At 43.7% G+C, this 27461-nt stretch overlaps 1 protein-coding gene across 1 annotated transcript; it reads right to left on the reverse strand.

Annotated features, from left to right (window-relative positions):
- On the reverse strand, positions 1 to 27373 carry ccdc24 (coiled-coil domain containing 24; the record flags this gene model as incomplete). Its single annotated transcript, XM_080777885.1, has 9 exons — positions 1 to 240; positions 376 to 502; positions 1301 to 1364; positions 4765 to 4819; positions 9183 to 9284; positions 9447 to 9560; positions 16433 to 16590; positions 26730 to 26873; positions 27320 to 27373. 9 exons carry the CDS (start codon positions 27371 to 27373, stop codon positions 135 to 137), a joined length of 924 nt encoding a protein of 307 aa, XP_080634011.1. The 3' UTR covers positions 1 to 134.
- Between the last annotated feature and the right edge of the window lie 88 nt (positions 27374 to 27461).

Raw genomic sequence — 27461 nt, forward strand, 5'->3', positions numbered from 1 at the left:
CCTTTGAGTGTTGGCCAACGGCGGGGCGCGGCCGGGCCTGAGTGGTTCAGAGTCCTCGGACCAGGGAGGACCGCCGGTTGGTGGCCTGGGCTCACAGTGGGGACGAGGTGGATGTGGTGGGGACATCAAAGGGGTCAAAGGTCGCAGAGTCTCACCCACGGCTCTTTGTCCTGCAGACATTCTGGAGAGGGACAACAGTGAGTCGTACTGGATATTAAACTCTGACACAGGGAAGTGACTCTGGAAAAGAAGTGTTGAAAATAATCTTGAAGGAAAGACAATCATTGAGACATTACTTCTATTCCTTAACTGTAGGATTGGGGTATTTTGAAATGCTTATTGAGAGTATAAAGGAAACAGCCCACCCACACCAACCTGCAGCTGTGGTTGAACTCTTCCATGGAAAAAGAGGATGAGAAAGAAGACGACGGATGATAGTGGGGGACCGGAAGATCGGAGCGCTCCAAGTCCAACTGGATAGCCTTCCTCTGTTCTCTCAGCTCTGCACACACACACACACACACACACACACACACACGCACACACACACACAATTAAAGAACTTCAGAAGAATAGTATTTCTTTCTTGCTTCCTCCGTTGCTTTTGTTAACATACTGGAACATACCGCTATAATGACACTATTTTCCAAACATATCGTGGTTCGTTTCATTTTTGAGGAAGCCTTGGGATTCCATTAATTTCAGTGTGGTATGAATATCAATGTGCAAAGACTTCAATCAAGTCAAGTCAATTTACAATTACTGTATGGTGCCAAATCACAACAAAAGCTATAGACCATCTGAAGTCTCATGGCCATCCAGACTACAGTATGGAGCACATCAAGACCATCGTTCTGTAAATGCACTGAATCTCTGTCCGTCTGAAGTTATCATAATACCAAAACGTGAATCACTTTCAAAACTATCAGAAAACAATATCAGGAGACCAGGAAGGGGAGGTCAGGAAAATGCAATGCAAGGAGGTGTCATTCACTGCTGACGTTTTTCCATTTTCCAATTTTCACCTTTCTATACATTCGTTATGTTGACATGTAGTATTGTGTTAACTTTTTTTGCTGAATTGAATACATCCACAATGGAAACAAGTCCCCGGGATGTTTTGGTGTTATCCATTTAGCCTAAATGTCTGACTGTACCTCGTGCCGTTTACATTTGTGAGTAATAAAGTATTCAATTAATCAGTGAACCGTGGTTTGGAAAACACTGCTGTAAACAATTCAGTGTGCTGTTCAATAAAGATCCACCAGATGGCAGCAAAAGACAATCAACGTGGGCTCACCTGTAAGTGTAGGCTCAGTCTGTGCATCCTTGCCCCCACCGCTGTGTTCTGCTTCAACCATCATCTGACACACACACACACACACACACACACACACACACACACACACACACACACACACACACACACACACACACACACACACACACACACACACACACACACACACACACACACACACACACACACACACACACACACACACACACACACACACACACACGAGATGGAAAGGAAAAATATAATATCAAATAGATTGTGTGTGTGATCGAGACAGACAGGAGAAACGGAGAACTCATTATACAGTATATATGCAACCACTAAGTGATTGAACAGCAGTGTGTGTCATCATAATTTGGCCTCAAACATCTATATCCAGTGGAAAAACCGCAGTGTTGTGCGTGTGTGTGTCCACTGCTATGTAAATGCAGAATCATTATTGCCACTACAGACTTAAGAGTAATAATATAGGCAATAGGTGGATGGTTTTGCACACACACACACACACACACACACACACACACACACACACACACACACACGTTTATTTTTAGTCTATACAGTATATAGCCGCAGTGGGATTCAAACAGACACCCCTCCCATGTAGGTTTTCAGTAGAACTCCAGGCTATGTCTGACAGTGTGTCTGACAGCGAGGCGGCCCACATCCAAAATAAACTTTAACATGAACACATGCTTTTGCAGTCAGATGGACCTTGTACAGTACTGTATGTCCCCAAAACCATTCCCTTGTAATCATAATTAAAAACAAACAAAATAGTGAAAATAGTCGATCTATAAGCTCCCGACTTTGTAACTTTTGCAAGTTGTGAGCTTGTAGATCAGCTATATTTACTACTTTTGTGAGACACTCTCATGACAAAGTAGGGCATTAATTTACGGGGGAACAAAGAAAGAAAAGAAAAAGGATGGAGATAGAAGGTTTCTGCCCGACGACAGCTTGGACATGCTTTCCTAATAATATAGGCTACAGTGGTCCGTGTGGGACAAGAGCACATCTAAGACCTTACTTCACTGTCACACATCTGATGAAAGCCCTGTGTGTTACTGACATTATTAACACATCTGAGGCAAGCCCTGTGTGTTACTGACATTATTAACACATCTGAGGCAAGCCCTGTGCGTTACTGACATTATTAAGCCTCATGTAGGACAGTGGTGGGCAAAGCATCGTTGCATGCCGTCGGGCAGAAAGTAACTCCATATTTTCAGGGGGGGGGGGGTTATTTATTTATACACGCCTTGAATTGATTAATTAATTAGTTTTTGTCGCATTCCTAAGCCAATAATTTGATGACCGGGTCAGTATAGACTCAGTAGGAGAGAGCAAATACTTGGTTACTGTCCACCACTGTATATAGTCTGTCTAATCTGTGAGTGAGTCAATAAATCTCCCTGTCTGTCTAATCTGTGATTCCGTCAGTCAGTCTGCCTGTGTCTACCCATCTATCCAAATTGTCTGTCTAGGTGTCTGCCTAAATCCAGTTGTTAAACAGCACTGACAGAATGCAGCGTTGTTTTTCAGAGAGGGAGAGAGACGGCCAGTGAGACAGAGAGAGGCCCACATAGTTTCCAAGGCTTTCAGAAATGATGAGATATAGCAATTTACTCCACAGCTCAGATAGTCTCTGAACAATTCCATTAAGTAAGTAAGTGTGTGCGTGCGTGCACAACACGTGCGCATATAATTAATCCTTAAATTAGCATTGTTGGGTTTGTTGTATAGTACTCAGTGGTGGAAGTAATAAAAATACAATTAGATCTGCTATTTTATTTTTTTAAAGGTACGGTAAGCGATTTTCTCTTTGGTTATAATATGTGTGTTAAATATAGCTCTATATTCTGATAGTGCTCATTGTTGTATAGAGTGTTTGTTCAGTAACAGGAGTCTCTGTACATACTTGTACAGAACCCCAAAAGGGGTTCCCGTCCAGAAGGGTATAGGGTTACAAACAGGGGTTAAAATTAAAGTGATGACCCAAAGAAATGAGAAGACCATATTGGAACTGGAACAGTATACGCTAAAGTTGATAAGTGGGTACTCTCCCCTGAAAGTTTGCAAACCACCTGTTGTGAGCTTGTAGATCGGCTATTTTGAAAAGTGATGATAAAAAAGGAACGGATTTGGACATGCAAAGTTTCCATGTGACAGTATCAACTTCCTGATATGCATGTGTTAAATTCACAGTGACAACAAATTAACTAAAATTACTGGAACAACCGAGATGCCTTGTAGTTACACACACGCACACTTTCTCATCTGGTCTGCAGGGAAGTATAAAAATTGACATCCGTCTCTCTTTCTCTATGCCAGCACATAACTAGATTGACGAAGCCGTGTATTTCTCTATAGTTTGTGTGTGTGTGTGTGTGTGTGTGTGTGTGTGTGTGTGTGGTAAGTAGCTGCAATGATTGAAGGCAGATCGATTATACTCAGCACAGCAAAGCTCTTGGCTAGACAGGGGGACGCGGGTGTGGAGGCTTAGGTTGAGCCCTTGCAGGCTCCCTGAGTGTTTGTGTAGGTCCACACACACATAAATAAGTAAGTCACTTAAGTACGGTAAGTATAAGTAAACTGAGCGTGCACATGTGTATGTGCATGAGTAAATAAGTACGTACATTAAGTAGGTGTCCCCGTGTGTGTAAAAAGGGGCCATTTCAGGGTCTCTGAAGGAGTCTAAAGTAGGATTCAAATATGGCCGGTGGCGACATGCCCAAAATATGCACACTAGGGCTAAAGTGGTTTAATCGTAGAAGAGTACACAAACTTTATTTATTTTTTTGTACAAAAAAAAATGAAAAAACTATTTGGACATAGGCAATGGAAAAAACAACCCGTGTTCCAATGGACCCAATGTAGTTATCATTTAGTCACAAGCTCTTGTTAATATGTTTCATCGTTATTACGATGAAAACCCACAGACTTAACCACTTTCAACCAGTTTCCCCAATTTTGGAGGAATTTCATTATAGCTGAAAATCTGATATATTGATTTTCAAATTGTTTCCAAATTAGATAAAAATAGCTAATTTGGAAATATCTCCAAACTCACAACAACACGTCGCATTATGAGCTTGTGGATTAGCTATTTTGTGGCACACTGTCACCAACACTGACATTATTTAAAAAGAAAAAAAAAACATGAAATATGATGATTTTGAATAATTTTGAATTTGTTTTAACACAAATCTTCTGTTCTGAAAGGTACTTTTTTGAACTGGGGACCCCCCAAGATAATATTTGAACTTGGGATGCACTCTATTCCTACCCGGAAGGAGGAGTGAAATCGCCCCATGCGCTTTTGACAACTCTGGGTAGAATGATAAAGGTTCTGCGGAGCTTACGTAACGTTCCTTGTGGTTCTGATCAAACGGTTGATGAGCTGTAAAGCACATAGACAGGTGAAGATGATCATGTTAGTTAATAGTTATTCATGTCCTCACCTGTAGGTACGTCACCTCACTCCTCAGAGACTCACACTCCTCAGTTAACACACACCTGGAGAGACACATGGAGACAGACAGACAGACAGACAGACAGACAGACAGACAGACAGACAGACAGACAGACAGACAGACAGACAGACAGACAGACAGAAATGAGAGTGCGTAAAGAGACAGGGGAGAGAGAGGGGTTTAGCATCTGTGCTCCAGTTGTTTCCATTTAACAATGCGTAATGTGCCAACAAGAAACAACAACCAAAATATATCTTCAAATGGAAACTGTGTATTTGACAGCTATAACACACACACACACACACACACACACACACACACACACACACACAGTTACCTCTTCCAAAAGCTCTGGCAGTTTTGTAATATAGCTGTTGGCGGTTTGGTTGCCAGCCATTTAGGCAGCAGGTTAACCACTTAGAACCCTCTGTTCTCAGTCAAACAGACCTGAGTTTCATAGCGCATTTTGAAGTGATGTGAGCTTCTAGATCGGCTATTTGGGGAAACCCCCCCCCCCCCATGATTGGGGTTCAATCATGGGGGGTTCTTCTGAAGATATTGCCAATCCTAAAATGAGCACATTGCAAAGTTTGAAAATATTCAGACTGTACGATTTGAGGTTGGTGGAAAGGACAAGTGGGTCTCTTGCCCAGTTAAAAAACCTTAACCACTTCACCACAAAAACTGTCAACATGATTTCTAAAAATAGCATAGGTATAAACCACAACCCATCATGGTGCAATGAATTGTGAGCTTCATGTATACCTGCTATTTTGGAATGGAATTTGTCTGTTTAATCCAATGGAGTTGTTATTTAAATCAGTAGAGAATACCGTCTGAATACCGTTTGAAACCTCATACGATACGTCCAAAACTGTTACTTAACACGATTCAAACTCAAATCTACAAACTCAAAACATGTCGCTTTGTGCTGCGCTTCGAGCTAGCGGATCTGCTACTTTTGTGTGGCGCTGTAGTTGGTGTAATATGACCAAGTAAGGCTTTCATTTATGAAAGTTAAAATATAGAGTTAAGAGGTTGTACGTAGCTTTCCTTACATAAGGAGCAGTACCATGTTGTCACCTCTCTCTCTCTCTCTCTCTGGTTATGTAACTATAGTAGACTTTATTTGCTTTTTTTTTTTTGCTTTTTCAAGAGAAGGAATGGAATCCTCTTCCTGCTCCAGGGTCTGGGATCTATTTTCTGACAATGGAGTCTTTTGTTCTGTTTGGGCCTGTGAGGAAGAGAGAGAGAGAGAGAGAGAGAGCACAGACTCAGAGTGCTAATATTTATGTTGTCGCCTCAGATGGGATGGAAGGAGGAAAGGAAACGAGCGAGGGAACGAGAGGAGAGGAGGGTTCCCGGCTCCACACTCAGCAGTGGTCCTCAAACCTTTTCATGTCATTATGCATTGGGCTCACAGAGCCCCATATAATCTCACAGTTACCAGTCATGGAGCTGCATAGGGACAACCTGGAAACCCCTCAAGGACCCCTGGGGGTCCCTAGACCCCACTTTGAGAACCACTGACCTATAAAATCCATATCAGTCCTCCCAGCGGACTGACCTTAAGGTTCCCTCTTAGTAGAAAATAACACAACATGAAAGCCAGTGGAAAAGTCTATCCCCCACCGTCTGTCTGTAGGTTCCCTCTTAGTAGAAAATAACACAACATGAAAGCCAGTGGAAATGTCTATCCCCCACCGTCTGTCTGTCTGTCTGTCTGGTACAATGTTTCAACAGTAACAATGGACATCTGGTACATCTGCCATCATTCCCTGTCTTTCCCCCTCTCTCATACATAACCACTTTCCTTGACCATGCTCTCCCAATGTTCCGATCTACAAAGCTCACAACGTGTACACCAGAGGGAGTTCAACAAAGCACGTTCAACCCAGATTCGGCTCAAACAAAAGGGTTAAATTAATTTCGCTCCTATGTCACTAAAAACGTGGAACGCCCTACGAACACCCATTAAGAAAGGTGAATCCCTAGACTCCTTCAAAACCGCTCTCAACGGGCGGCTGCAATTCGAAACTGCAATTCGAAAGTCCCCCCCCCCCTCCCAATATTTCCACACTGTACACGTTTAACCCCCCTTTTTTCTGTATTTAACTGTATATATGATTTCCTTTTTTTCTTTCATAGAAGTGTATATTTGTACGTCTTTAAATGTTTTGATGAATGGAAAATGGATGACCCTGATGCCAACAAGTCTTAGTGCGTTTTCTGGATTCATCATCGTAGCAGATTTTGTTACTTTCGTTTGAACTGTGCCCAGTCTACAAACATTTGGCAAAAGAACATGAATATTCGGTAGAAATAGCCGATCTACACCCTCACAAAGCACTGCGTTGTGAGTGACACATTAAACAGTAACTGCCTGGTGCAATTATTATAGCGCCTTTATCCAGAGCGATTCACATTGTACATTGCAGTCACCCATTCATCATCACGCACATTCAGAGTGTGAATAGCAGAAAGAGAACCATGCATGCATGCAAGGCACCAATTGACCTGCTCAGCGGGAGCAGCTACAGGGGTTCAGTGTGACACTAACCCAGGAGGAGCCGCTGATCAAACCAGGAACATTCTGATTCCTACTGTAAGTAGCCACTCTACTGAGTCACTGCCGCCTTGCCGTGTGGCAAGCTTTTAAAAATCGGCTTTTTTAAGAGATTTGAGGTATAAGAGGGGGAAAAGGAGTAGGACCCCGGGGCATCGGTCAACAGAGTACATTGTCTCTGTCGGGTGGAAACCTCATACAGCCAGGTATGTCCAAAGCTGTTACTTTTCAGGATTCAAAATTGGAAAAAAATAGCTAAATATGTTTGTTACTGGCGCATTCATTTTGGACAGAGAAGACCTCTAGTCTATAGCAGTGGTTCCCAAAGTGGGGTCCGGGGACCCCCAGGGGGTACCTGAGGGAGTTCCAGGGGGTCCCCAGCTAAATTATAGTTTGGAACCAAATGGACCCTTATGGGTCTGGAACTCTGAGAGTGTACAAATGGAACCAAATGGACCCTTTTGGGTCTGGAACTCTGAGTATACAAATGGGGGTCTGTAGCCTAATGCATGTCCTTGAAATTATACTGGTTGAGAATCACTGCTAGAGCCGTAAAAAAAATCTCTTTTGGAGGTCCCTGGCATATCTTTTCAAATGGGGGTCCGCGGGATGATTAGTGTCAATTTGGGGGTCCTTGACATGAAAAGGTTTGGGTACCACTGCTCTATAGTATGTAGTTATGTCATCGGGCAGAAACCTCTTATCTCCATATTTTATCCGATCAAGAATGTAGTATGATCAGATTGATCACACAAAAGTGTCAAAAACACAGTATCCACAAGCTGGAAATGCAGTGCGAAGTGATGTGCTTTGAGCTTGTAGATCTGCTATATTTGCCGTTTTTTTATTTGAATCCTGAAAAGTAACAGTTTTGGACATAACTGCGTTGTTAGGCTGATGCACTTTGTTTGCACAACAACAAGCGGTACTTTCTGGACGCCCAATGCACCCAAAGGGCTTTAGTACATCCATGTAGATCTGGCTCGGAGTCTCAAAAATATCATAATGAAAGTTTCCATTCAGCGCAGCATGCTGTAATTTGTTTCAGAGAAGTACAGAAGCTAGCCAAGTCCCCGGGCAAGGTTGAAATACGCCTCGCTTGCAAATATCTCGCACCTGTTGTTTGTGCATAATTGTCTCCGTGTATGGCAACACATTTGTTTTACACAATTCTCCAATTTGTGGAGTGTCAGGAGGGAACACAAACTAAGATATTGCTTTAGATATTACTCTTACACAACACATATTTTAAAATTGGTTTTCCAAGTAATAACAGAAGTATTGAGCCATAGCACACCATATTAATATATATATTTCTGTGTACATATATTGTATTTATACAGTATAAATCGCTGGCTCCCAAACATTTTAGTCTCCCCGGGACCCAAACTAGTGGAAATAGACAAAAAGAGCAATTGTCAGAAAGGCCAAGATCTACAAGCTAATTTATTATTTAAATTTGCAACAATAAAAATAAAAAATAACTTTGAAGGAATCAAAAGAACAACAAAAATGATATTTACTTCTGAGTTCTGACCCATACAAATGGGTCCACGACCCAGTGTTTGGGAAATATTTACGTGAGTTGTCTGTCCTGTATTTCACCTCAGAAGGCCTGTTGGGAGTGTTGTGATGCATGGGCATTATTTGTGTTCGTACTTCGTACAGTGTCCTAGTCATGTGATCCATGGGTATTATTTGTGTTCGTACAGTGTCCTGGTCATGTGATGCATGAGTATATTCTTTGTGTTTGTACAGTGTCCTAGTCATTTGATGCATGAGTATTCTTTGTGTTTGTACAGTGTCCTGGTCATGTCTCAAGATGCTTCCTGGTACTCACTTGAGGTGTGCCACCACTTGGTCTATGTTAGTGACATTCAGCCTGTCTCTCACAGCCTCGATGTCATCATGACTGGACCCAACTGAGCAATGAGAGCTGGGTCTGAGGAGAGGAGAGGAGAGGAGAGGAGAGGAGAGGAGAGGAGAGTCACGTTTAAGTCATGTCGAATTAAACAAATGACAGTTGGGTGAATTTCAGATAATATGCGATGGCTTCCCCCTGTTCCCTATAGTTCTAAAGAGAGCATAGAGTGGTGTTACTGACCTGGGGTCTGTAGTAGGGCTTCTGCATGTATATGGGTCACTGTGGCTGGTAGGGCGACTCAGGGCATAATTCACCACGTCTACTTTATACTGTAACAAGACCTCTTCATCATCCCTAAGGAAGAGGAGGGGGAGGGAGAGAGACATACAGACAGACAGCACACTTGAGGTTTGATGATACACTGATAGAAGATGGTGAAATTAACCGTGTGTGTGTGTGTGTGTGTGTGTGTGTGTGTGTGTGTGTGTGTGTGTGTGTGTGTGTGTGTGTGTGTGTGTGTACGCACGTGCTCGTGTGTGTGCGTGCGTGTGTGCGTGTATGCTAACAGGGACGGAAACAGTGACTACATTGTTTTTTATGGGTAATCAGCTCAGAGTTGCTCCAAGCCAAATGAGTATAGCCTGTGGTAACACACACACACACACACACACACACACACTCGCACACCATATGCACACACTTAATGGCACTAGAGAATTTAAATGTTCTAGTTCAACACTCCAGCAGACCTCTCAATCAGCACTACAGGCTTGGAAAACATGGACTTAATGACTCATTTAGGAGAACTGGATTGATGATATTACAATTCCTCTGCTATTATTATTATTATTATTAAGTATAAAACAGTTTACTCTGTATTATAAAAGGCATTAAAGGTCAAGGGCTCTTTGTTAAGCCATTTTACAAATGCAATGACAAAGTAATTCTGTTGTGTCAAGCTGCTGTGCACATACAGTACCTTAACGATTCTCTCTTAGCGCTCCAATTCCTTAACCCATTCTGACCTGAGATCAGATTCATACGAGGTTTCCACTGGACACACACTGGTCTGAACAACCCATTCTGACCTGAGATCAGATTCTAAAAAATGTCAGTCGCTCTTAGATTTTTCAAAAATAGCAGACCTACAAGCTCGTAGCGCGCCACTCGGTGGCGCGCTATGAGCTTGTAGATCTGCTATTTTTCAATAGCTAAAGCATGACATGATGCTAAACACCAAAATGGGTTCCCGGTCAGAATGGGTTAACGGTTCCCTTTAACGAATACCATTAGCTTTAAAAATATCTATTAGATTTTGTCCTTTTGTATAAACAGATTCAATCTTACATACAGTCAGTATTCCATTATACATTGTTGTAGTGGTTCTCAGAGGTAAATGGTGCATTTATATAGCGCCTTTATCCCAAGACGCTTTACAGAGATTGTGCATTACATTCACCCATTCACACACCGGTGCCGGAGGAAACCTTGCAAGGCACCAAACTGCACAGCGGGAGCAATTTGGGGTTCAGAGTCTTGCTCAAGGACACTTCGACACTAACTCTGGGGGAGGCTGGGAGCCAGGGTTCGAACTGGGAACCTTGCTTGCGGTTTCCATCCGGTCACTCTACCCCTGAGCCACTGCTGCCCCCGGGGGGTTCCAAATGGAATCTCACAGGTACCGGTATGTAACTCCAAGAGTGTACAAATGGAACCGGGTCTGTTTGGGTCCATTTGTACACTCTCAGGGTTATGGTGGTCCTTGAAATTTGAACCTTGGTAGTTTGAGAGCGCTTTTCTAAGTGCTCATCTTTACAATGGTTCATTCATTCATACATTGGAAGGTGAAGCGACGAACAGTCGACACCAGCGTCCTCACTTCCCACATTCACACACCAATGGTGGCAAGCTCACACCGACTGACTCACTGGAGGCAATGTGGGGTTCAGCCCAGCTCCTAATCCAGACAACAGTCTTGTCAAAACTTGACTATTGTAACTCCCTCCTTACTGGCCTACCGGCATGTGCACTTAATTAAGCCTCTCCAACTGATCCAAAATGCCGCAGCTCGCCTGGTCTTCAACCAGCCAAAATTCTCACACGTCTCCCCCCTTCTCCGCTCCATACATTGGCTCCCGGTCCTTGCCCGCACAGAATACAAAACTCGGATGCTGGCATTCAAAGCAACCAAAGGTATGGCTCCCCCATATCTTGCAAGTATGATCGAACCCTACAAACCCTCCCGCTCACTCAGATCAGCCAAAGCGGGGAAGCTGGAAGTACCTTCACTAAAAACGCCGGGACAACGCTCCACACATCCCAAACTCTTCTCCCTTCTGGCTCCAAAACTATGGAATGCACTTCCCATTACAATCAGAACTGCAGCCTTACTCCCAATCTTCCGCCGAAGTCTGAAAACCCACCTTTTCAGACTCCATCATGGCCCGTAGCACTTAGATAGAAGTGTACAAATGGACCCACTTCATAGTATATATGTATAGTATAGTATAGTATGTATAGTTTATATGTATAGTTTTCATTACATAGATATTCCATTGTTACATTCTTAGCTTACGCATTTTCATGATAACTACTTTTTATGTACAGTATGTGATGTATTGCCATGCTTTTTTGTTCTTGCTTATTGTAAATCGCTCTGGATTAAGAGGGTCTGCTAAATGCCTAAATTGTTCAGTGTCTTGCCCAAGGACACTTCGACATGTAGACAGGAGGAGCCGGTATTAAAACCGCCGACCCACGGATCATTGGTCGAGCTGCTCTACCTCCTGAGCCACAGCCCGAGCCGCTTTATTGCAATTGCAATAGCAGACGTGAAGTCCACAAATAGTAGCTCTGACAGTGTGATAAACCTGGTTCGAAATGTGATGGAACCGATTCCTGTTCTTCAATGTTGGATCCGGTCCAACTCCGGTTCGGATCCCTGCCCTGCTATACTGGAAAACTGGGTTTTTAAAGTAAACAGTGGCAATTTGACAGGTTCTGGCACAGCACTGTCCCCCTTTGGTCTTTACAGACCTCTCTTTGTTGGCTGCCAACAGATCACTCACACACACAATAAAGCAAAGTGCGAGTGTGGGAGCGTGTACGTTTATGGGTGTGTGTTCAATGGTAGGGGGTCAAAGACCACACAGGTGGAGAAGAAGAGGGGGTGGTCCGAATGACCGCACTGGCACCCCACACATGTACACACATGCGCGCACGTGCACGCTTGCACACACGCAAGCACCCACCCACACTTAAAATGGACATGTGTCGGGAATGCTTACGTGTACAAATACTAAAGTGGCGCACTGGATAGAAAAACCTTGATAGATTAATCCTGAAAGTGTACAAACTGGCCCTTATGGATACGTTCTCTACCCTTTCATAGACAAACTAACACTCTAAGAGCCAGGCTACACTGGAGACGAAAGCAGCTAGGTGGCTGCACCGACAATTTGTCCATTCCACGGGGAGTTCCGTATTTACAGTTTATTTCCGCTGAAGGTGAGGGGCTGCATAACCCCTGCGGACGCCGGACACACAGAAAAATAGAGCACTTTCGTAAAAGAAAGATTCACACACGGAGCTTATGCACAACCTGCGCACCGGTGTAGTTTGGTTCCATTGATTATAGACACTGTGCCGTTGCAGACTCCTGTGGACTCTGCTCCAATTCCGCACCAATTCTGTCAAAGTGTAGCCCGGCCGTAACACGGTTTAGGTATTCAAGTTTCCATATTAGCACGACACAGTCCTCCCAGGCCTTTATCACGGTTATGAATGAATGTATTCTGAATGTATTAATGTATTATGAATGCATTCTGAATGAATGAGATTAATAATGATTGCGCGCGCACACAGACACACAGACACAGACACAGACACAGACACAGACACAGACACACACACACACACACACACACACACACACACACACACACACACACACACACACACACACACACACACACACACACACACACACACACACACACACACACACACACACACACACACACACGCACACACACGCACACACACTTTCTGGCATGGCTGAAAGATAGAGAGAGGGGAGGGGAGGGAAACAGGATGCTGGAACGATATTATTATGGAAGAGGAAATGTGATCAGTTCGTCCCTGAAAGCCATTCGCATTCGTTTACAGTTGATTTATAAAAACGTCTGGGTTTCCGAGGCTACAGTTGAGCACACTCACGCACGCACACCTTAAAAGATGGAAAGTGTTTTTGCTGCTAGCTGGCACTGATACCGTTTGTGTCTGCCGTTTGTCTGTTGCCGTCAGGTCAGGGACAATAAGCTGAGTTTCCACTCAGTACAATTATTGGAGTATTGTACCGACCTCATCAAACCTTGGATAGCCATACATGGATCACCATTGCATATATGGAGCTGGCCAGCAACTCTACATCTGACATCAAACCTCAAAACCTTAGATCTCCATATATGGAGCTGACCTATTCTGGACATTCCATATGTTGATCCTTCCCCTTCGATATCTCCCTTTTGACTGATACCTGTCCATTCAACAGGTCTGAAAATTAAGACCTGGCCCTACCTGGGTCGGTGGGTCCTCATCAAACCCTGTACACTAGCTCAAGACACTGCCCATAGATGTCCATATATGGAGCTGACCTGTTCTGACAATCCATATGTTGATCTGACCTCATCAAACCCTGTACACTCAATACACGCTCCATATATGGCCAGTACCGAATTAATTCCATATGTTCATCTGACCCCCCATGCCAAAGCGCCAGCCCAGCAGCCTGCCGTTACCCAGGCTGGTGCGTGCACAACCTTTTGTGGAAGGTCGCTTCTCGCCCTTAGGGCGTCTTACTGGTGTTATATTAAATGATACTTTATTAGCCAACCATGGCCGGTAGAACACGACAGAAAATACAGCAACACATAATCATAACATTACATACGTACTGCCAAACTCTCCATGTGTCCATTTACTATAGTAAACCTCATTTAAAGTGTTTAGCATATAAACAGCTATTAGCTGGAAAAGCCACAACACAATTGTGGCATTTCAGAACTGTGGCGTGCATGTCAAAGACAGGAAGTCAGCAAATCAGCCCAACAATGAATGGTTCTTCATTCACGTAAATTAGAATAATAAATCTTGAATTGAGCTTTTCCTTTTTCGTTGTCGTTTTGAAGCGGAAACAAAAGCGGTGAAATGTGAAAGGGGCAACATTCCTGGAAGAAGCCAGCCGGTTGCCGGGATAACACGTCATATACAAGCGCATACATACACAATGCGTCGTGCGCACACACAACCGCACATCCACGTCTGTTCTGGTTAAGAGACGAAAACACTCCTGCACGTCACCAACTGACTCGCGTTTCAAGGACTTTATAAGCAACAGTGATGTTTAGAGCATTGTTTCTCAAAGCGGCGTCTGGGGGGACCCCACTTTGGTTCCAGGGGGTCCCCAAGAAAAGTAAATGAATATAGCATCACGACCCCTTTAACCACTTTAACCATACTTTGACTATTCAAAAACAGCCGATCTACAAGCTCACAGCAATGGAATGAATCACTTAAATATAATCTATAACTGTTTCTCATACAATGCTATTCTTAATAAAAAACAAACATTTGAAGAGAGATATATATCTCATTCGTATAGAATGAGATATAGACTGAAGCATCACTTTCACGTTCATGCGCGGCAGAGGAGTCACAGCTGTCAGCACAATTCAGGGAGCATCTTAAGAGGGGAGCCATTCATTTAACTGTATTCCACTTGTTGTAATAAATAAATAAAGTTACTTAAATATACTTATGAAGCAAGTGTTCCTGAATGAACCTAATGTATGTTACAAGACAGCCTTTTGAACTGCCCACACATTATATTTATTCCATTTGATACTTTATGTATTGACATGACGTCATAGACGGTGAACCGCAGTTAACCCCACACATTCCAAAGGTTACACGTTTACAAAAAAAAAGGTCCAAATGCCCCATCCCTACTTGGAAGAGCAGTTTCGACACCAGTTTCGAATCCCAGGTAGAAGATAAAAGAATTGCAGCTGGGTTATTGTCCCCGCTCACGGTTACACCCTGCAGAGGAATGCGTGAATGTGTTCTCTGTTCCGTCATTGTTCCGACTGGCCTAGAGTTCTCCAGACGGGTTTGTGTGACATGTCTATGGCTCCCAATCTTTGTTCCCCTAATTTGCTGCCCATTTGTAACTGACCAGGGAGCACTATACAAGTATACAACACTTTATGAGCCTCTTTGTTTTGGGGGGGGGTGATGGGTGACGCACGGGGCGTGGCGACCAGGTCGCGACCCAGCAGCTCGTCTCTTAATGGCAGCCGCAAACGGCGGGGCCAAGTCTGGACTCCTCTTCAGTGTTGCCAGATTTTGTGAGAGAAACAAGCGGCCAGGTCTACCAAAACAAACTGAAAAGAAGTGACTAGGCCACATGGTCACACGGCCAATCTACAAGCGCGTCACAGTTATTTACCAAAAAAATCTTTGAGTGGAATATTTAGAAATTCTATAAACACAAATCTTGTATGGTCGTCTTGGCACAAAATATTTTCAGATGGGGGGTCCGCGTGGCCAAATACAAATTAATGTGGGCGTCCTAATTTGGCTTGACCGGAAAACCACTGGTTTAGAAGGAAGCCCAAATAAGCAACTACACTTTAGAATCAAGCCCAGAGAAACTGCAACCACCAATATTTACAGGCAACTTTACAGAAAAACAAGCCCAGAGTCGCTTATAATGAGCAGACTTGGCAAAACCAGGAGAAGAAAAAAAAAAAGATGGAGGAAAAGATTCTTTCCATCTTAGAGACGGGGCGGGTGGATGGTGTGGATTTCTACAGCTGGCTTCCACTCTGATTGTGGATGAACTCATTAAACTGATTAAATCATATTACATAATTAACTTAGAAACGGCTGCAGTGGAGCAATGAACAGGGAAATAATGGTCACTGCATATTGTGATTGTGTCGGTATGTGTATGCATGCACAGGCAAGCGTTTGTGCGCGCGCAAGCCGTGCGTGCGTGTGTGTGTGTGTGAGAATGTTGATGTGACGCTGCTCTGCGGCGACACGGGCACATGGGCTCCGCAGCAACTTTTGCAGGCGGGTCCTTGGGGTCCAAGACAAATTAACGAAACCTTGAACATGTGTGTGCGTGTGTGTGTGTGTGTGTGTGTGTCCAGACTCCATACCTCCCCTCCCTGGCAGCTCTCTCTCTCACAGCCTGCAGTAACATGCGGATCTCGGCCTTCAGTAGTTCTCGGACCACGGGGGGGTCCGCCAGAGGAGGCTTCCGTCCACAGACACCGTCCTGCTGCGTCCCCCGCCAGATCTCTCGCCACATCTCCGCCTGTGGGATCAACGACAGACCTGCCGAGGTTGGTCAAGGCAGTGGTTCTCAAAGTGGGGGTCCAGGGACCTCGGCCTCAGGGACCCTCAGGGGTCCTTGGGGGGCGGGGGGGGGGTTCCAAATGTGCCCTTATGAGTCCGTAATTCTAAGAACGAGTGTACAAATGGAACCATTCGATTCCATTTGTACACTCTCTGCAAGTAAGGTTTCATTTGGTTACTAACTAGCCTGGGATCAATCAATACCATGTTCGGGTTTCTGATCCGGTCGGAGCGGAATTAACGTTACATCATCACGTGACCAGAACCAACGACCAGATGGTTCTGGACCAAAATGATTCCCTTATGATTCCATATTTTAAAATGTTTAGTTTGGTATAAATTGTTTCGTTTGGTATAATAATCATCCATTTTCTATTTAACTCGTAGCGAGACTATAGCCTGACTAAACTAATCGATTCGCATTATGTGGGGAACAAAAAAACAATGTGACGCTAACTGGAGCCAATCTAACTTTAAACCACTGTAGCTGCATGAGGACTGTCTGGTACAGCACAGCTGATGATGCACAAAAACTAATTTCACCCACTTTTTTACTTACTACGCAAAACTGTGATGTGACAATAAAGTTGATTCTGATTCTCCCTTTATAAAGCAGGACATATCCTACTATACCAGAATCAGAATAGGGTCTGGTGGTGTCTGGTTGCTAGGATCGAGCTTTAATACCAGCACTCCACTTGCCTCCACACTTCCACAGACTATTCATAAATACTCTGTCTTGGGTCCAGGCGTATTATCCCGCCCTCAAAAGTCTTCACACTTCACACTAATAGAAAACACATTATTCAGGCTCATTTCAGCCACCTCTTTTGCCCATTAGGACCACTCTACGCAACGTCAAACAGCGATGTGCACCTATTGTAACATCATTCTACAGGCCACAGGTTTCTGCGTTACATTTTTTTGCAGCCGGTCAAGCTTCTAGTTGTTATGTCTCAGACTCGACCATTATCCAGTTCCATTTTGTCTGTTGGTCCTGATCTGTCGATTTGTTTTCATCCTGGGGTGAAATTAAATCACAAGTCACGTTCTTATAGTTTTTTGCCTTGCCTCTATTTGAGTGCCTTCTTCTGATTATTTTGTGCTTACCACTTTTTCAACAAAGACAATTTTACAGAGGACAGTGTTTCAAAAGGTTATTGTGCCTATATCCGCAAGTTTAAACACAGAGTTGGAAAAATGGCTGAATGGTGTCAGGGAAATACATGGACTAGAAGGTATCTGCAATCAGTGTTACTGCAGAGTATGCACAAACCGCACAGCATACATCTGTTTAAAACACTATCTCTAGAACACCCGCCATAACATCACAGCTCACTAGCAATGGAGGGATAAAAGTAAACCTACAAAAGTGTGGGAAAAAAAGACGCGTGCGTGTGCGTGTGTGTGTGCGTGCTGGGCTTCTATAAAGTGTCAGAGGTGGACACCATGAACAGCTACCCATCTGTTTGCTGCCAGTCATTACTCTGCTCTCACCTCCAACACTGAACTTCAAAAGAGGCTGCTGGAGGAAACTACAAAACTGTGTGTGTGTGTGTGTGTGTGTGTGTGTGTGTGTGTGTGTGTGTGTGATTCACAAACACGGGTGCATGCAGACATACTCCACATTTCAAAGAGATTGGGCCCATTGTGTTCAAGTGGCACTTTCTGGTGGAAAACGTAGAACGAGTAGCCTACATCAAATCAAAATACTGTTTTCAACTATGATTTACAGTTTGAGAGAGAGAGACAGAGACACAAGGTCATCTCCACCCTCTGCTTGGTGTAATAATGGTGTTTATGTTACAGGCTTCACGGCTCAATGGCTAACGAGATGCGTGTTGACTTTTCCTCCTCCTACACACAATAAAGTCCTCCGTTTAATTGAACTCAGAGAACGTACAAATGTATCCGACTGGCCCGACTGCTGATCTCATCCAGGAACTATTCTATTGTAAGGGGTTGTTTACATCTGCCAGCACTCTTTAAAAGAAGGATCTGTCATCATCTTTAGATGAAGGTTGGAGTACAATTGTTGTTAGGTAGGGATAGGTCGAGCCTGGCTCATGGACTATTCACATCACCATGGTGCATCGGCAAGAATGTGTAGACAAGGAGATTTCCGTTTAAGCCTTTATTTCCGTTGCACAGACACGCATTTAGATTTGAGCAAGGAGGTGGTGAGGCATCACGGTTATGCTTTTTATTCAGTGACGCATAACCGTGGTCTGCTGAGACTCCAGAGCAGAGGGCTCTCAGCTGGTTGTTAGTTACTGCTGCTGCTGCCAAACAGGGACTGAGGGAACAGGCAGCGTTATATACCAGGCCACCAATGAGTTGAGTGAGGACAGCAGTGATTGGTGATTGGCAATGAGTACGAGGAGGTGAGGGGGGTGGATCCCATCCATGAGAAAAGGGGGAGGGTTGCTGACTAGATGACTCTTTTCTACAATTGTCTTCAATTAACCCGTGTTCATATTCATTCATCGTAGTGTATGTGAAAACTATTGAATCTCATTTACATGAATGTCTTTGTCATGAATATTAATCAGTTATTCAGAACATCTATGTGAATATAAGTATTTACACTGCTTTTGGGTTCTCAAGTCACCCAAGAATGCTACAAATGGTACATGATAGAAATGTAGGACTTAAATGATCGGCCTATAGAGTCACAGTCCCGCCCCCTACCAGGGCCCAGGAAATGATTCTCCGTTCATTTTCCTCAGACATTTCAAAAAGTCTTTATTTAAAGACGTTTACGCCGCGGACAAAGCCAACTCTTGTCGTGACAAATCATGACAACAAACACAATTTTTTGGGCCGAACAAATAATTAGAAAGAAGGAAAAAAATGCAGGTTCAACAACACTTCACAGAACCTAGCGCTGCACAGCCCTGTCCTCCAACCTCAATCTGCCCCGCATTACACAACTCATCTCCCCGGAAATCACGTGTCACCAGTCTCACCACTGAAATGTGTTTTGGGACGGCAACAGATTAATACTGGGACACAGTTTTCCGCGCAACACATGAGCTACATGCACGCTGATGCAGGTTACAGCCCTGCGACACATTCCGGGCAGAATATCAACACCAAATTTACATCACACATCAATGGTGTACTTATGATTGTACTGCAGAATTTTCTTGCAAAATAAACTAGCCTACTAGCCTTATATTAGCCTTGCTTTTGTGCCCAACCAAACTACCCAAGACCATCTGTAAACAATTCCCCCCCTATCAGTAATGAGAAGGGGTAAGGACTAGTATACATACATTCATGAATCCACTTGCTCACCGGCTGTCACTATTGGGCAATTGTTTGTATAGGAGTTTCTTGTGACCCTACCATTAACATACTATGGCAGGCAAAAATGTCAAACTTTCCCTTTGCTTTAGGTACCATGTGACATGTCAAACTAGGGGGTTTTCATGATTCTGAATCCATTCCAAGCATTAGTTTTGCACAAAATGCACTCCTTGGGCTAAAAACAGCCATAGTCGTCATGACAAATGCGATGAGGTCAGCACATTTGGGCCAGTGGCCATGGCTGCTTTTAGCTGCATTATATCAGAAATAAAGAAAGAAAGAAGTAAAGAAAGAAGTTCAACAAGTGGTTTTAAAACCTCAATGTGAAAGACATAATGAAAGGAGTCCTGGCCATACAGTATGTTCCCACCAAAGCCCATTTTAACCTAATCTACTCAGCAGAAATATGTTACCATAATAAGTAATGGATGGGACCTAGCTTCAAACCACATGGCCAGCCTCATGGCAGAGAGCCAGCAGCACATGGAACAAAGAAGGGAGATGGAGGGAGCTCAGAGTGAGCAGGGATAGACCCTTGAGCCTGATCTATATTTCATCGTGTCCCGTTTAAAATAAGAATAGTACATCTACAAGCCCACAAGTAATTTCACTGCGGGGGACACCATTGTACGGAGGTGTACAGTATAAATGAGGCATTACAAAGAACTGGCTCAGTGCCACAAGTACGCACAGATGACAGAGCACTTGGTCACTGTATGACTGGTGACCATGACAGAGGAAAACATCCTCGCACACAGTGAAGAAGTTATACAAGGTACACTACACATGTCATTTGGCAAATACCTGTACCGTATTTTTGCCAGAGCCTGCGGGACAGTGACAGTACATTGTTCTTAGTATTAGTATTGCAGTTAGTATTCCTGAGTCCATATTTAAACTTTTTTGTTTTTTGTAAATGAATTGTCCTACTTGATCATACTATACAGCTTCACACACAAAAAAAATCTAAAGTAGCAGATCCACAAGCTTGAAACATGGTGCGAAGCCACACATTTTGAGATTGTAGATGTGCTACTTGCAGTTTTTGAATTTTTCGGTTATTGAATTTGAATCGTGAAAAGTAACAGTTTTGGACATGTGAGGTTTCCATGCGACAGAGACCATATGTAGGTGAAACATAATTTCTTTGTCTATTGTTTGGCTACAGTAGTAGCTCCCAAAGTGGGGTCCAGGGACCCTCATGGTTCCTTGAGGGGGTTCTAAATGGACCCTTAGAGGTCTGTAACTCTGAGAACACTCAGTTTTGTATACTACTCCGAGTCCTTTAAATGAACAAGTTTGAGTGCACCTGGGCTACAGAATTATATTGTAATGCATTGTAAACCCCCTTGGCAAGGGCGTTCATTTCTGACATTCTTGCCTGTAACAGAGCGTCTCTGAAACTGGCATGTACTGCAGCGAGACGGAGACATGGAGACGGGGGACAGACAGAGACTTATCCTGTGAGACTTGAAAGAACATGCCGATTACTGCCTCAGAAAGGACCGTGGCACGGGGGACAAAGGAGACCTTGATGGAAGGAGGGATGTACTAGATCTACTGTTACCTCTCATCTGTGACCACTGAGGGAAGGAATTCATCACATGCCAGACACCGAAACAGAGCAGCAACAACCGAGAGAGAGAGAGAGAGGAGGGAGATAGCATGATAGAGAGGAGAGAGATGAATTCAGAGAGAAAATAAGCAAGAGACAGAACAGAATAGATAATACAGTAGATAGTGAAGGAGAGAGCTTACTGTAACTGAAAGAGAGACATAGAGAGACAGAGAATCTATTTCATAGAGTGTGCCGTTTAGATTTTGCCGCAAATCATTAACAGTAACACAGCGTCCAATTGTGGTGAAACTGTGCACGTATATTCGCACTAGGCGGAGGAAGAAATGCCACTCGACATTTTTCCAAAAACGCTCCTATCCTGGTGGAGACCTGTGCCCCCAGGTGCACTTTTTCTAGTTGTAATGTAAACTAGAAAAATAGTATAGTATATTAGATGCATCTGCATGTCATTTTTGTAAACGAATGTTTTTATTATAGGTATTTTTGTATAGAAAGGCCTAACCAGGGACTGGGGTTGCAAATTAGCCTTGCCTATAAACCCTACAACGCAACGGTTTCATGTTTTTACAACTTGATACATAGTTTTTTGTATTGTCCCTGTAAACGTAGCCTACGTTAAGTATGTTTTCTCATGCCAAATAAAGCTCCTTTGAATTTAAATTGACAGATAGACAGACATACCGAGACAGAGACACAAACAGAACAAAGAGAGCATGAGCATGAGCATCTCATAACTGAGAGAGAGAGAGAGGGAGAAAGAGAGAACTACAGTAAAAGGCTCTATTAATACTGAGTATTTCACAGTGTAGTTGTAATAAGAGCAGGGAGCAGCGCTGGTCGTGGTCACAGCGGAATAATAAGGCCCTCTGTGCTTTTTTTCCCTCTGAACTTCAGCCTACTGTAAGTCTTTCCTTCCGGCCGGGGGCCTTGAAAGTGATTTAGAATTAGTTCATTTAGTTGCACGTGGACGTCTCGCGCAGAAAATAGCCAATGCACAAGCTCACGGCGCGTCGCACTGCGACACGTCGTGAGCTTGTAGATCGGCTATTTTCGACACAATGCACAACAACTCATTGCATGAATCAGGCTTTACAACCAGCCACTGTGCATTAGGGGGGAAAAGTATAGCACTGTAAAACGGAATGTCCCCCCCCCCCCCCCCCCCCACACACACACACACACACACACACACACACACAATGCAAACAACTGCTGGAGGGCAGAGAATACGTGTTGCTAATGATCTTATAAACAGTAGAGAGTTTAACCCTGTCAACCACCCACCCCGGCTCACTCAAGATTATTATTGCATGCGTGTGTGTGTGGGCGTGCGCGCACCAGCCCTGAGTCATGCATGATTTGGTAGATATGATCCGTGGTCAGTTTCCACATGGCAGGACTTGAGACAGACTGGCCGTTAGTCAGGATGTGTTTTCATCTCCCCCGAGTGTCTGACCTGCAGCTGCACTGTAGGCACACACAAGGCTGATAGCATCACCTTCAGAAAGCACTGTCACTGGCAAACAGGTACCGTTTCCAGCTATAGCCAAATCGGTTGGTTAGAGTGTGTTGTATTACTATACTTGTCAAGGGTCAAACGGTTTCACATTCACGTATAATAGAGTATATTAGAATTTGAGAAATAGATACTAGTGAGGACAATTTGACTGCACGGGGCTCTCAAGAGAAATGGTTGTTGTGGTTAAAAGAATACTTGGGGAGTTAGGCTCACAATTAGGAATTAGGTTAGGTTTAGAGGTTGACGTCATGCCAGAATTATAGTATTTAGTTGCACACTGGTGTCAAGCACCAAACATATGTGAGCTTGTAGAGCGCCTATTTTTGGCTTCCTGGTTAGGGTCCAAAATGGCCAGAATTTGTATAAATGACATTCACAATATCGCTGTCCAGAAATGTTGATGTCTGTCAATTCCACGCCCCCGATATGGACGTTTGTTAGGTAGGACCATAGGACTGCTCAGTACTGTGATGCATGTGCGTCGGTCAAATACTTTGGTGTGTGCATGCTGGGTGTGTGTGTGCGTGCGTGTGTATGGCAGTTCCCACAAATGACAGCATGATCGCGAGCGCGGCCGCACACACGCACACACAAAAATAGGCATTTACCCAAATGAACATAACACATATTATAACCCAATGATGCCCAACCAGGCCAAGCAGAGCAAGCCACCCTGTACCTGAAAGGTTTGTATAAATTGAGACCATTCGATGTGAGGGCGTTACTAGATGTGAGGGCCGTATAGTGGCCCGAACCTCTAGTAGAAATACAAACGGCAGTGCTTGTGGCATGTTCTCCCTTACATACTGCAAGTTATCTTGAGAGGAATGTTCACCTATTAAGCTGCTAGGCTTTCTATTCACAGATTGAACCACTTAAACCCCATGTACTAAGTTGACCGGAGTCCCCAGGGGTCTACTATACTAAACGCTGCTTCCCCCGATTTCCTCTACACACCAAATCTCTTCACTGAAAATGCTTAAATCGCAAAATCATCTTAAATCTGAGGCTTTTTTTGGGTACACTATTTAGATAGTCTTGAGAAAGAATGCTGCAATCTGTCCCAAAGTAACTGCAAAAGATTGCTGCTTATCTGTTATACCTGTAGTATATAAAATATAATGCTGTAATGAGACATAGCTCTGTTTACACAATGCTGTACCCCTCGAACTGTATACCTCCCCCATTTTCAACTGTTTTTATTATATTTTGACACATGCTTTGGCAATGTAAACATATGTTTACTCATGCCAAGGAAGCTCATTTGAATTGAATTGACTATGCCGACTATGATACGGACTATGGTGCATACATACTATTTATATGTAATTATTCATTGTTTTACTAGTGATAATCCATAAAATCTTTGTTGAGCTATAGTCACATTTGGGGTTCTGTCCTGAACCAGGATGGTCTTATTAAGACGTGTGACACAGAGTGTGAGTTGCACCTAAACTGAGGACTTGGCTGATGTCATTTATTTGCCTGAGCTGAAAATGGATTCTGGAGTGCTTTTTCCTGCTGTGGGGTTTTAGGGGGCCAAGAGTTCAGCTGGTCTTAAGTAAATATTGATGTCTGCCTGGCCTACACTTTCACTACAGCCAGATTACACACATTTCACTTTTATTATAGAAGCTGGGAAGGACTCCAAATGAGAGAACGTACAAGGTACTGTAACTTACCAATATTATTATTTTCGTTTATATTCCTCTGGCCAAGAATCAGTCCCACCAGGAATCATATCCAAAAGAAAACATCAGTATTCTGAGAACCTACCAGAAATGTCACATGAAACCCAATTGGGGCCCTAACTTAGCCTGACACTCGGTCTGAATTTTCATTTCGTTTCACTTCATTATTCAGACTGAAAGCCCTCCCCACGGCAGCAGTTTATGGGATGGGTGTCGTCAAAGCGGCAGTCTTCGGTGATTGGTTGCTACCAACCAATCAGAATAGTAGGAAAGCAGATGACAATGTTGTCAATCATGTGGCTATGGCTAACCCGTTGGCCGTTTGCTAACCAAACAAACACAGCCAATTTATCATACGTCAATTTAACAGCCAGATTGATACGGTCGTGAGTTACCGCAGTGGGGGCAGCCCTTAGGGGCATGTTTGTTGAGTGACGGGGCTGATGGCCAATCAGCTTACTACTTGGCTACCTTTGGATTTCCGAACGTAGCTGACACCATCGTCAGGAGAGACTCCAGACCTGAATCGCCAGAACATATTTTCTTAATGGGCGTGGCTAGCGATTCAGGGCTGGAGCCAGGCTAGCTCTAACTCATAGTTAAAACATTATACTAAATGTCTCCTTTGAATACTGAGATTACCGAAAGGAATAGATACAAAAAATTACGGTCAAATAACGGCACAAAAGGTCAAATACAATGAGCTGTATGTCACACTACACAGACACTGTAAAATCCACAGTGTTAAACTGGACCTGAGCTGGGAGGAATCTCAGGTGTGCTGTTGCATCCTACTGACTCATCTGCCAGTGAGGAGCCCCCACCGGGAGGACGTAGAGCATCCTACCATCATGATTCCTACTCCTCCCAGGGTCCTGCTCAACACTCCCTTAGATGCCACCCCAGCCCACCCCAGGAATACGTGCAATGACAATTATCACCCTACCTGCCTAGCCGCAATTTGCAACTCTAGATTTTTTTTACAATTGGTTGAAATCTAGAGTTGCAATAACCTCCATCGACTTCCTATGCATTGTTTTGGTTTTGCATTGGTTTGTGACCTCCTGGTCTTAAATTACGTTAAACTCACCAACATTGCAGCTGTAGTCCAAGCTTGAATTATCCTCTTTCGATCTGGTGTCGCTTGTTTATCATAAAAGTCCCCCGTAAAGATGTTATGAGCTACTTTCTGTCCAAAATATTCCAAGAGTGACAATATCGAGCTGCCATTTTGATTTTTGCAACGTGCCATAAAACAAGATGTGAGGGGGAGTGCTTGTTTAATAGCGTCCCTCCCTCCCTAGGGCGTCGGCCTCTTCTTTGGGTGTCTTACCTGCGCAGGTAAGATTCTATTAAACAAGCGCTCCCCCTCACATCTTGTTTTATGGCACGTTGCAAAAATCAAAATGGCGGCTCGATATTGTCACTCTTGGAATATTTTGGACAGAAAGTAGCTCATAACATCTTTACGGGGGACTTTTATGATAAACAAGCGACACCAGATCGAAAGAGGATAATTCAAGCTTGGACTACAGCTGCAATGTTGGTGAGTTTAACGTAATTTAAGACCAGGAGGTCACAAACCAATGCAAAACCAAAACAATGCATAGGAAGTCGATGGAGGTTATTGCAACTCTAGATTCAGCCAATTGTAAAAAAATCTAGAGTTGCAAATTGCGGCTACCTACCTGCCCAGCTTCCCTCCACTGAACACGGTAAGTAAGGTGGTCCCCCCCCCCCCCCCCCACAGCAACAATTTTTAAAGCAAACATTGTTTAACTAAAATGAAAAATCTTTGTGTGTGTCCCGTCCTGGGGGGGGGGGGGGGGTCGGCGCAAATAACTTTCCTTCCTTGACATGAAAAGGTTTTGACAGCACTACTGACATATTAGCAACATGCAAACTGTTTAATAGGATTTAGAAGACATTTTTAGAATCTGCCTCTGGTCTTATGAATGGTTTTAAAACACTTTGAGGGAGCACGTGAAGCATCTTACCTCAGCGTGCACCTCTGTGTACATGTCAACCAGGCCGTCTCCCAGCACCAGGCTGATCTCTGGCAGCTCCAGCTGGGGAACATGCTCCACTATGAGGCTCCACACCGACTGAGGAGAGCCACCCCACTGGCTCTCCATGAGGACCTGTGTGCACACGTCAATGTCAGTCCAATGAACACAAGCATTACCAGAAAGGGAGTAATGTTTATAGGGCCAATTACATTTTGTATAATAAAAAATAACGTTAAAAGGCGTCTGAGACAATTTAAGCCTACGTGCTCAAGTAAAACCAGCCTGTTTTTTTGTTGCACTAATAAGTTGCACAATATGTTCTTTCACAGCTGTATGTAATTAGCCATAGCTTACAATGCTAATTGGCCACACTCCTGCAAGTGCTGCAACTCAAGCAAGTTTGGCTACATTCAATTTCAAACAGTGTAAATAATATTCCACCATAAAACGTTAATGAGCATCCACACAGAATGTATTGTTGAAAGGCTAAAGCAGTTCAGACTGGGTGGGTCGCGTCTCTGTTCGTGTTCTAATTGTACGTCTTCTTTTTAGTATTAAACAAAAAAGGGACAGCTCACCTTGTCGCTTCCTTGTTCAGTGTGTAAACATCCCGGTTGCCAAGGAGTAAACATCGCGAGATCAAGCGAGCTACTCAGGCTATTTAACATAGAACATGTAACATAGAAAAGAAGGTGTTATTTACAAATGTATATTAAAAAT

The sequence above is a fragment of the Protomyctophum bolini genome (genome assembly GCF_963924005.1).
Source record: "Protomyctophum bolini genome assembly, chromosome: 12".
In the NCBI taxonomy this organism is placed as follows: domain Eukaryota; kingdom Metazoa; phylum Chordata; class Actinopteri; order Myctophiformes; family Myctophidae; genus Protomyctophum; species Protomyctophum bolini.